Consider the following 12,023-nt stretch of genomic DNA (forward strand, 5'->3'; position numbering starts at 1 on the left):
ATTAGTAATAGGCGTAATTTCACAGCCCGACCTACAAATACTCCCAGTTTCTTATTTATCATTGCTTTGCGCCGATAGGGAACTAAAATTTCTCCTTAAATTGCATGTTCTATAAGGCCAATACCATTATAATACATGCTTTTACATCTTGTGATGCAGTACTTTCTTCTTTTAACTCATTTTTCCAAGGCTCAGCGCCAAGAAGAGACTGTTAGTGCCACAAATTTGCGCTTCCACAGGCGCATACGTGTACCAGGAGTTTTTTTTATATATTTTATCGATATATTGATTTTTGCAATCCTAAATTACCAACATATGGCAGAAACAGCACGGAAACATTATATAATATAAATATGCGCAAAATAGATACCTAAAAAACGCTTTTTTAATAATCAAGTCATGGCGGCGTAAATATTTATAGGGATGTACTGTGATAAATAGGGAGTAAATGCTTTTTCCGACAGGCGAAATTTACCATTATTACGCCCCAGCTCGCCTTTTACTAAACGTGCAAAATTACATCTATTTTTTTTTTTTTTTTTTATAAATTCAGGAGCACATGTGTGCTTCTCTGGAGGTGAGCTGGGGCGCAGTTACAGGCAAAGCACATACAGAGTTTGCCTAGCCTTTGATAAATCTACACCTATTCACGTTTCAGCTTCACTTGCTACTCACGCACAGGCACAATACGTGTGGTGACAAAGCAGCGTTTTGGTTTCCTGATCATGCTGGAGTTTTAATAAAAAAGCACAAAGACCCAGTGACATCTCTATATAGTACAGCAATATGGGTGACTACGAACTAGAACTGAGGTACAGTGGGAAAACGCAGCTACATTTACAAAATGTGCTGAAAGATAGGATGGAGGTGAAACTACATTTGTGTTAGTTTGCTTAAGAGCTGGAGGTGACAGATTTATGCACAATGGAATTCCAGAGCAGGATCCATTCTCATACATCTCTGTGTATGTGGAGCTAGTTTGTACAGGAATGGTACAAAGGGAGGGGGAGTTATGCATGAATAGAAAATGGGGCTGCAGGGTAGGGTGGAGCTGTCCATAAAGTAATGGTAATGTGATGGATTTGATGCAAAGTGAAAGCTTCTAAGTAAAAGTGGAAGTTGCATAGGAATAGAGCTGTACAGTGAAGGCACAGTGCCCACTAGCTAAGGGCTGACGTCTGTTCAAGAATAGAAGGATAAGCTGCTGTAACTGAACCTCCATTCTGGACTGTTGAACCCCCACCCCAATATTCTTATAAAATTTGTATAGGACCAGCAGAGGAAAACTGCAGTAAGTATATGGTGGAGTTTTACACTGGAACAGCTGGGGCTATTCAAAATGTATATTGTCTATGCATGTGCACTAATCCCAAACTGGCCTATGTGAACATGCTTTACTGGCAAAATTGTTTAAAGTGTGATGTGAAGGCAGCTAAAGACAGATATTAAAGTTGTGGATGTTAGCAATCACTACTTCATATAAATTGTTTCTTTATTGCTTGAATAAAATAAAAAAATAAAAACTTATTTACAGCATCACAGAAACAGAATATTACCCAGCTATGGGGTCCTACAGGTAACAGGTTTATATAGCTGAAATGCTAAGCAAGAGCAAACACTACAATGCCAAAGCCCAAGTGAGTTACATATGTATGCTCTGGTTTTCTTCTATTCAACTGACGATTCATGAAACATCACCAACAGAGATAATATACAGTAATGTAACATAATGTAGCAAACAATATATATTTGTGTATATGGGCGCTCACATTATAGGACATGTATGTCATGTTTTTTGGAGCTAGTGGGCATCCAGTTTCATCATCTGTAGGTTCTCACTTAGGAAGAGGGGATATAATGATATTTCGATGACCCTTCACTCCTTTCAGATGGTCACTTTCAAAATCCACAACTAACTTCGTAGCCTGACAGCTGGGGTAGAAGATCCACTCGCACCTTGGCATCCTGCCCAGGCTCAACAGGGCAGTCACTGTGAGAAGAGAGAGTGTTAGATGCATGCTGTATATTGAATACAACTTTTTTTTTGCTGAATCTCCTGCAGCATTTACTGCAATATATATCGAATTTCCACATGCACCAGTTTCTGTTATCCAGTACCCATTAAACGGACATTTTAATGAAATAATAAAATATCTAATTTGTTAGAGCATTTTATTACTACTCAAATGTTACTTAATAAATATGTATTTAACTCCCTCCCTAACTTCTACTGAATGATGATTATAATCTGCGTGTATATGCAGCTCCTAATTGACTCACTGTCTGTGACTGGAGAACTCTTATAAAAATAAAAGCACTCAGGCAGTAACAAACACAACACAGTAGTTTGTTTTGTGAAACTATTTCTCATCCAGGGTGTAAAAAAAACAACAACCTTTACAGTAGTTTATCAGTCTGATCTCGTCCAAGAGGACAGACTAGTCCCAAAATATCAGCAATCCTAGTCTAAACAATTTAAACAGCTAATCTCACACAGATGGTTTTTTGTCTCTATAGGCCTCACCAGTAGACCTACAACTGTTGAGACAGAGAAGGCATGGTTGGACCTACAAGGCCATTAAAGGGACATGAAACCCACATTTTTTCTTTTCTGATTTAGAAAGAGCATGCATTTTAAACAAGTTTCTAATTTACTTCTATTATCTAATTTGCTTAATTCTCTTGATATCACTTGCTGAAAAGCTGATTATTGGTTGCTGCACATAGAGGCCTTGTGTGATTGGCTCACGCATGTGCATTGCTATTTCTTCAACAAAGGATAACTAAAGAATTGAGCAAATTAGATAATAGAAGTAAATTGGAAAGTTGTTTAAAATTGCATGCCCTATCTGAATCATGAAAGTTTAATTTTGACTAGACTGTCCCTTTAAGGCCAAAAGTGTGTCTGGATTAAACTGTAGTCAACTCCTTTTTAGAGGTATTTTAGGCTTTGGATATCCTTTTGAATGGGACAAAACCGATATACATAATCTTCTTTTAAATAAATGTGTAAAGGTATAAGAGTGTGGCAGCCTGAGATGGTACATTCCCATAAACAAACTACTGAACTATGTGGGCTCTCAACTGAGTGAAAATTATCTTCAAGATTATATTATATAATCTTGTATGGTTCGTCCCATAGCAACCAGCTCTCTAGTATGTTCCGTCAAAAACAAGCTTTTATTCTAACCTCAACAAACAATAATGCCATATGTTCCAGTAACCATTAGCTTTAGGTATAGAATTCTAAAAAAAATATGCTTAACTGATTAATTTCTTTCAGGATGGTGTGAGTCTGCTAGATTATTACTTCCCTTGTCTGTTACATATATACAGAGTAGATAAGGAAAGGATGAAATACCCAAAGGACAAAGTTGGGCAAAGAAGTAAAAAAAAAAAGCCCTGCTGCTAGCTATATTAAAATAAGCATGGGTGATGCACATGGACTCTCACCATCATTAAATAAATTAATTGATTAGATAAGCATAGATTGTTTTCTTTCAAAGAATGGTGAGAGTCCACAAGATCATCCCATGTGGGATCTAAAACCCGAGCAGTGAAGTCCATGAGACTAACATGATATAGGACAGGAAAAATACAGGTAGGCAAACTGTTACTGACAAAAAAAAAGATATGCAAGGAAGACCATGTAAACCTTACAAATCTGATCAAGAGAAGCATCATGACAAAAGATTGAAGAAGCAGCCTCTGCTTTGATAGAATGACCAGTAACCATTTATGGGGGCGCTTGCCTGCAAACAAGGTGCCTTTCTGATTAAGCAGTAGACCTCTGACACTTATGACATCCAAAACAATGAACAATAAAGGCTGATGAAAGTTTAAAATACTTGTTTGTTTTCAGATAGAATTTCAAAGCACAAACTTCATACATTTGAAGAAGCCACTCCATAGAATTGGCTTCATACCGCCCTTCATTCCAATCAGCCAATAGAATGCGAGCTCAATCCTATTGGCTGATTGCAACAGCCAATAGGATTTTTTCTACCTTAATTCCGATCGGAATTGAAGGGACGCCATCTTGGATGATGTCATTTAAATGAACCTTCATTCCAGAAGAGCCATCGGATGAAAAGGATGCTCCATGTCGGATGTCTTGAAGATAAATCCGCTCTGTGCCGGATGGATGAAGACTTCTGCCTGTCTGGAGGACCACTTCGTCTGGCTTGGATGAAGACTTCTCCCGGCTTCGTTGAGGACTTCGGCCCAGTTGGATGAAGACTTCTCCCGGTAAGGTGATCTTCAAGGGGTTAGTGTTAGGTTTTTTTAAGGGGGTATTGGGTGGTTTTTAGAGTACGGTTGGTTTTGTGAGTGGTGGGTTTTAATGTTGGGGGGGATTTGTAATTTTTTTTTTTTACAGGTAAAAGAGCTGATTACTTTTGGACAATGCCCCGCAAAAGGCCCTTTTAAGGGCTATTTGTAATTTAGTGTAGGGCAGGGCTTTTTTTTTTTTTTTTTTGGATGGCTTTTTATTTTGTTAGGGGGATTAGATTAGGTGTAATTAGTTTAAAAATCTTGTAATTTGTTTATTATTTTCTGTAATTTAGTGTTTGTTTTTTTACTTTAGCTAATTTTATTTAATTGTATTTAATTTAGGTAAGTCATTTAATTATAGTGTAGTGTTAGGTGTTATTGTAACTTAGGTTAGGTTTTATTTTACAGGTACTTTTGTATTTATTTTAGCTAGGTAGTTATTAAATAGTTAATAACTATTTAATAACTATTCTACCTAGTTAAAATAAATACAAACTTGCCTGCAAAATAAAAAATAAACCCTAAGATAGCTACAGTGTAACTATTAGTTATATTGTAGCTATCTTAGGGTTCATTTTATAGGTAAGCATTTAGTTTTAAATAGGAATAATTTAGTTAATTATAGTAATTTTTATTTAGATTTATTTAAATTATATTTAAGTTAGGGGGGGTTAGGGTTAGATTTAGTTATATTGTAGCTAGGTTAGGTTTTATTTCACAGGTAAGTATGTATTTAGTTTTAAATAGGTAATATTTAGTTAATAATTGTAACTTTAATTTAGCTCTATTTTAATTATGTTAAAGTTAGGGGGTGTTACGGTTTGGTTTAGGGGTTAATATAGTATATTTAGGTTGTTGCGATGTGGGGGCTGGCGGTTTAGGGGTTAATAGGTTTATTTAGTGGTAGTGATGTGGGAAGCCAGAGGTTTAGGGGTTAATAACTTTATTTAGTGGCAGCGATGTCGGGGAGCAGCAGAATAGGTGTTAATATCTTTATCATAGTGTGGACAATGTTGGGGTGCGGGGGAATAAGGGTTAATAACTTTATTATAGTGGCGGCGATGTCCGGTTCGGCAGATTAGGAGTTAACATTTTTTTTGCGATGTGGGAGGGCCTTGGTTTAGGGGTTAATAGGTATTTTATGGGTGTTAGTGTACTTTTTAGCACTTTAGTTAAGAGTTTTACACTACAACGCCGTAGCATAAAACTCTAACTACTGACTTTAAAATGCGGTACCAGTCTTGACAGGAGAGGGTCTATGGCTCACTTTTTGGCAGACTCGTAAAACCGGCGCTATGCAAGTCCCATTGAAAAAAGAGGATACACAATTTACGTAAGTGTATTTGCGGTATTCTAAGTCTGGCCAAAAAAGTGAGCGGTGAGCCTGTACCTTCAAGACTCGTAATACCAGCGGGCGTTTAAAAAGCAGCGTTAGGACCTCCTAATGCTGCTTTTTAACCTAATGCACAACTCGTAATCTAGCCGTTAGTGTTTTTTATATTTTGTAATGTTAGGTTTTAGTGTAAGGCAGCTTTGGTTTTATTTCACAGGTAAGTTTTAATTTATTTTAACTAGGTAGTTAGTAAATAGTTAATAACTATTTACTAACTAGTCTACCTAGTTAAAATAAATACAAGTTTAGCTGTGAAATAAAAGTAAAACCTAAGCTAGCTACAATATAACTATTAGTTATATTGTAGCTAGCTTAGGTTTTATTTCACAGGTAAGTATGTATTTATTTTTAAATAGGTAATATTTAGTTAATAATTGTAACTTTAATTTAGCTCTATTTTAATTATGTTAAAGTTAGGGGTTGTTAGGGTTACGGTTAGATTTAGGGGTTAATATAGTATATTTAGGATGTGGGGGCTGGCAGTTTAGGGGTTAATAGGTTTATTTAGTGGTAGTGATGTGGGAGGCCAGAGGTTTAGGGGTTAATAACTTTATTTAGTGGCAGCAATGTCGGGGAGCAGCGGAATAGGGGTTAATATCTTTATTATTGTGTGGACGATGTTGTGGTGCGGGGGAATAGGGGTTAATAACTTTACTATAGTGGCAGCGATATCGGGATCGGTAGATTAGGGGTTAATAGATTTATTTTGGTGGCGGCAATATCGGGAGCGGCAGATTAGTGGTTAATAACATTATGTAGGTGTCGGCGATGTCGGGGGCAGCAGATTAGGGGAAGTTTAGACGTGGGGTTTATGTTAGGTTTAAACGTAACTTTTTTTTTCCCCATAGACATCAATGGGGTTGCATTACGGAGCTTTTAATTCCGCGCTTCAGGTGTTAGTTTTTTTTTTTCTAACACTCTCTCCCTATTGATGTCTATGGGGAAAGCGTACACAAGCATGTCAAAGCAGCGATTGTATTTTGTGCGGTATGGAGCTCATCGCAACCATATCGCACGCACAAGGCGGCTTTTCTAAAACTCGTAATGGCAGTGCTACGGAGGGTGAAGTAACGCAACTTTTGTTGCGTTCGTTAAGTACCCCCTATAGTGCAAAACTTGTAATCTAGGTGAGTGTAAGGAAAAGAGAAATAGGCAGAAGAATATAGCACAGTATAATTGAGTTATATGATCCCCAAGAGACACGCACTCCCGCACTGGCACCAGTTTAAAATGCACCAGAGCACATTAATGCAAAGCATTTATTAAGATTTTTAGATCTCTAAAATGTAGAAGTAACTCTCTTCTAAACAGTACATAGAATGTTATGAACGACATCCAAGATGACTAAGGCATCCTGCAGCCTTCTCCTTTCCGGGAATGAAAAATCGGAGTGTTGGAAAACTGGACTGGGAAAACCCATAATGCAGCATGTTTTTGCCATGATCTCTCTCATCTGTTAACCTCTTCCTCCCCTTCTCAAGGTTGTGTCCAACTATAAAAAAAAGTCATTTTAGCTAAAACCACAAAAATAATTGTTGCAGAGTACCTAACACTTCAGCAAGAAAGTGATGACTCTGTCCATGGTGCAGTATCCTGTAAACAATGGGACTGGCAGATAAATCCACATTTCACCTGGAAGGACTGTAACATGTACACACTGCAAGATTTTTACTTCTCGGCTGACTTCTTCCTTCCCTTTTGTGCAGGAAGCACTCTGAGGGGGCATATGGGTCTAACAATGTTTAGAGAACTTCATTAACCTTCTCCTTTGGAGGCAAAAAAAGAAACTGAGTGGATAAAGGGTTTGATGGAAATATTAGGTGGAGCAAAACTCTAGAATGTAGAGCTGGTTTGCCTCCTCAAGGTGGAATGAAAGATTCTCATGTGATTAGTCTTGTGGACTCTCATCGTCCTTTGAAAAAATCAGTGTGATTATTTTACACAAGTAGTACACCCTTGTTGCTGTTTTAAATGTATATATATATTTTTTTTTTTTTAAATATATATTATTTTAGGCTATTGTAGCTTTCATTAGTGTTAGCTATGACATTGCATCATGATAAATAGCAATATGTCCCAAGGCAAAGCTAAGTGTGATAGACTGTTAAAGGCCAGTAATCAAATGGGATTTGTAAGCCACATTTAAGCAGCCTTTATAGTAGCACATTTTTATTCAATTAATAAAATCTGTAATGTTTTTTTAATGCATTTATTACCGAATATTTTATTCTCTGATCTGTTATGGATCCCTTTGCAGACTGCCCATTGAGCAGCTCCTATTGGGGCACTGTTTTGTATAGAGTGGTACAGCCCATGAGAAGGATGTCACTACCTGTTCCTCAATTCCAAGCTCATTTATGAGCTTTCTTTGCCTGCTTGGGTTCTCCAAGCAGCCAAAAAGCACATGTGTATGGTATAGCGATTCCCTTATTACTTGATGTGAGTGGAGCGCTAAAGTGCCTGTGCCGTATGTCTTCTCAGCAAACCAGGTTCACTAAAAGAAAGTTACATGCAAGACACTCATAGATACCGCAGCAGGACTGACTACTGATAGCCGGGAAAAAAAGTTTCAGGCAACTTTTAGTTTTACACATAGCCATGAGATTTTTAGCATTACATGTGCATAGGCTATGCTAGATACATAGAGCATTTTGTAAAATCAATGTGAATTCTTACGTTTAATGTGATTTTCTTGTCTAATAATAAAATGCTCTAACAAACAAACTCACAAACAACACTGGAGTTCTACTAGTGCATGAGTTTAATCCATTCATGAAGTAAAATCATTGTGAACCTCATTTGCATGTCTTACCCAGAATCCTTTGCCACATTGAAAACAATGTATCCAGAGGTATTCTGGGGGAAAACAAGCCTTTTGACTTATCTAAATTTGTTAATGGGCTACACATTCTCTCTACATTTTATGCATAGTAGAAATAAAGTCCAAATCCAAAAGTACAATTTTAAGAGTTATGGCTACCTAGCTCCTGATAATAGACTGTCTTTTTATATTATTCCATAGCCCATTATCACCTTATTCAACTGGTACTTACAGCATCTCTACAATCTGCCCCTCTGTTAGTCCTGCTCCCTCCACAGTGAATTTACATCCATCAAGTGGCTCTGACAGAGGATTTTTCAAAGTGATCTCAGCCACAAGCTTCCTCTTCTGCATGGGCTCTCCGAGGACCTGCAGATTGGTAGCAGACATATCAGTACAGAGCAGTAGGTAGTAACAAAGTCAGCTCCAATAGGAGAGGTATAGGAAGAGAGCTTATATGGAGCAACAGGAGGAGTTATATAGAGATGTTCTATGCAACAGCAGAAAGAATATAAGCAGAGTTTATAAGAAGAGAACTCATATAGTAGTAGCATTTATAGAGAAGGGAGGTGTATCTCGAAACTAGTCCTGAAGTGCTAAATTTTAAGTAATTTCCTTCTTGGGCTGCTCAGTAGCTCAATCATTGTGATGGACTATGTGCGCTCAGGTATGAGCTAGTGTGCGCTCAGGTATGGGCTAGTGTGCGCTCAGGTATGAGTTAGTGTGCGCTCAGGTATGGGCTAGTGTGCGCTCAGGTATGGGCTAGTGTGCGCTCAGGTATGGGCTAGTGTGCGCTCAGGTATGGGCTAGTGTGCGCTCAGGTATGGGCTAGTGTGCGCTGAGGTATGAGCTAGTGTGCGCTCAGGTATGAGCTAGTGTGCGCAGCGCTCAGGTATGAGCTAGTGTGCGCTCAGGTATGGGCTAGTGTGCGCTCAGATATGGGCTAGTGTGCGCTCAGGTATGGGCTAGTGTGCGCTAAGGTATGGGCTAGTGTGCGCTCAGGTATGGGCTAGTGTGCGCTCAGGTATGGGCTAGTGTGCGCTCAGGTATGGGCTAGTGTGCGCTCAGGTATGGGCTAGTGTGCGCTGAGGTATGAGCTAGTGTGCGCTCAGGTATGAGCTAGTGTGCGCAGCGCTCAGGTATGAGCTAGTGTGCGCTCAGGTATGGGCTAGTGTGCGCTCAGATATGGGCTAGTGTGCGCTCAGGTATGGGCTAGTGTGCGCTCAGGTATGGGCTAGTGTGCGCTAAGGTATGGGCTAGTGTGCGCTCAGGTATGGGCTAGTGTGCGCTCAGGTATGGGCTAGTGTGCGCTCAGGTATGGGCTAGTGTGCGCTCAGGTATGGGCTAGTGTGTGCTCAGGTATGGGCTAGTGTGCGCTCAGGTATGGGCTAGTGTGCGCTCAGGTATGGGCTAGTGTGCGCTCAGGTATGGGCTAGTGTGCGCTCAGGTATGGGCTAGTGTGCGCTCAGGTATGGGCTAGTGTGCGCTCAGGTATGGGCTAGTGTGCGCTCAGGTATGGGCTAGTGTGCGCTCAGGTATGGGCTAGTGTGCGCTCAGGTATGGGCTAGTGTGCGCTCAGGTATGGGCTAGTGTGCGCTCAGGTATGGGCTAGTGTGCGCTCAGGTATGCAAACCCTTTAATATGATGTATTGGGCCACTTGAGGGCTGGACTAAAACAATGGGGGAAGGGTTAAAGGGAGCAGTATGAGCAGTGGCGGTTCTAGACAAATTTGACTGGGGGGGGCCAAGGTGGGGCCAGTGTTTAATCAGGGGGGAACATTAAAAAACGGAAACAAATGATATATATAATTTATATATATATATATATATATATATATATATATATGTATATGTATGTGTGTGTGTGTGTATAAATGTATATATATTTATAATTTGTGTATGTGTGTATATATATATATATATATATACACATATATATGTATGTGTATGTATATATATATATATATATATATATATATATATATATATATACACACACACACATATATATATACACACACATCTATTCACATATATATACACACACACAAACACACCTATATATATATATATATATATATATATATATATATATATATATATATATATATATATATATACATACATACACACACACACACACACACACACACACACATATACATACACACACACACACACACACACACACATACATATACATACATACATACACACACACACACACATATATATACACACGTACATACACACACATATATATTCACACACACACAAATACATACACACACATATACACACATACATACATGCACACACACATATACACACATACATACATATACATATATATATATATATATATATATATATATATATATATATACACACACACAGCCATACACACAAATACATACATACATATATATATATATATATATACATATATATATATATATATATATACACATACACACGCACATCCATACATATACACACACACACACATACATACATATATATATATATATATATATATATATATATATACACATACACACATATATACACACATACATACACATACATACACACACTGAGTAGAAAAAAAAATAAAAAGAGGTCTATGCACTTAACTAGTGCTACATAGTTCAGATAGCACATTCAATGAAAATGGTGTCAAATAATTATTTACATACATTAGAAAAATAAGGAAAACACTCCAGCAGTCATTAAATTGTGGAGGTGAGAGGGCAGACTTACATCTCTTCTGTTCTGGCAGTGTACAGGCTAGAGAGAACTTCTGCAAAACAAACTAGTGACACTTCTGGAACTCTTGTCTGCAGACTATAGCTGTAAGACACCCCGCCCCCACAACAACCTGGGAACTGTAGCACATCTCTGAAAGGGGAGGGGGAACAAGTTTTACTTCACTTTGTTAACCCCACGCTTTGACTAGACAGTGTTTCAGGGACAGGGAAGCAGATAAATAGCCTTGATCTTGTCCGGTATTTTTCATTCAGCTCAGGGGGGCCACAGGGGGGGCCTGGGACATTTTTACAGGGGCACTGGCCCCTGTGGGCCCCTGTGTAGAACCGCCCCTGAGTATGAGTTTTAGGGAGAGGCTATGTGAAGGAATAGCAGTACTAGTGAGAGGTCATAGAAAGCAATAGGTAGTTAACTGCCTGCTTCATATAGACTCCTCATGTGTTTTTAAAAGGAGAGAAAAAGGAATTATAGGTAGGGGGATATATAGAGCAATAGGAACAGTTACAAGGGATGGCTGCTCATCAGTTGTATAGGCCCCTTCTTAAACAATTATGTATATTACAGACAGGTGCTGATGCCTGATTGTCTTTCATCTGACAAGAGAACCACGTGACATAGGGGGAAATCAGACTGTGATCAATAAGTTATGTAATATATCCATAGGAAACCTGTGTGCAAAGTTCATGTTATTTTCTGTATGTTTGTCTACAATAATAAATCCTTGTATCCCATTGTTCCTTGAGGCTCAGGAGCAGATTGTAGATTAAA

The 12,023-nt window shown here is 38.5% G+C and overlaps 2 protein-coding genes across 2 annotated transcripts in view; one reads left to right on the forward strand and one right to left on the reverse strand.

The window, feature by feature from the left end:
* RPRD1B (regulation of nuclear pre-mRNA domain containing 1B) overlaps positions 1 to 12,023 on the forward strand; it is a 461,056-nt gene that overhangs the window by 401,866 nt on the left and 47,167 nt on the right. The window lies entirely within an intron of this gene.
* TGM2 (transglutaminase 2) overlaps positions 1,475 to 12,023 on the reverse strand; it is a 107,167-nt gene continuing 96,618 nt past the window's right edge. Inside the window, 3 exon segments of the mRNA XM_053718387.1 lie at positions 1,475 to 1,920; positions 1,922 to 1,990; positions 8,719 to 8,855. Coding sequence (XP_053574362.1) covers positions 1,836 to 1,920; positions 1,922 to 1,990; positions 8,719 to 8,855 — 291 coding nt within the window. The 3' untranslated portion in view covers positions 1,475 to 1,835.

The sequence above is a fragment of the Bombina bombina genome, chromosome 1 (assembly GCF_027579735.1).
Source record: "Bombina bombina isolate aBomBom1 chromosome 1, aBomBom1.pri, whole genome shotgun sequence".
Taxonomy (NCBI): Eukaryota; Metazoa; Chordata; class Amphibia; order Anura; family Bombinatoridae; genus Bombina; species Bombina bombina.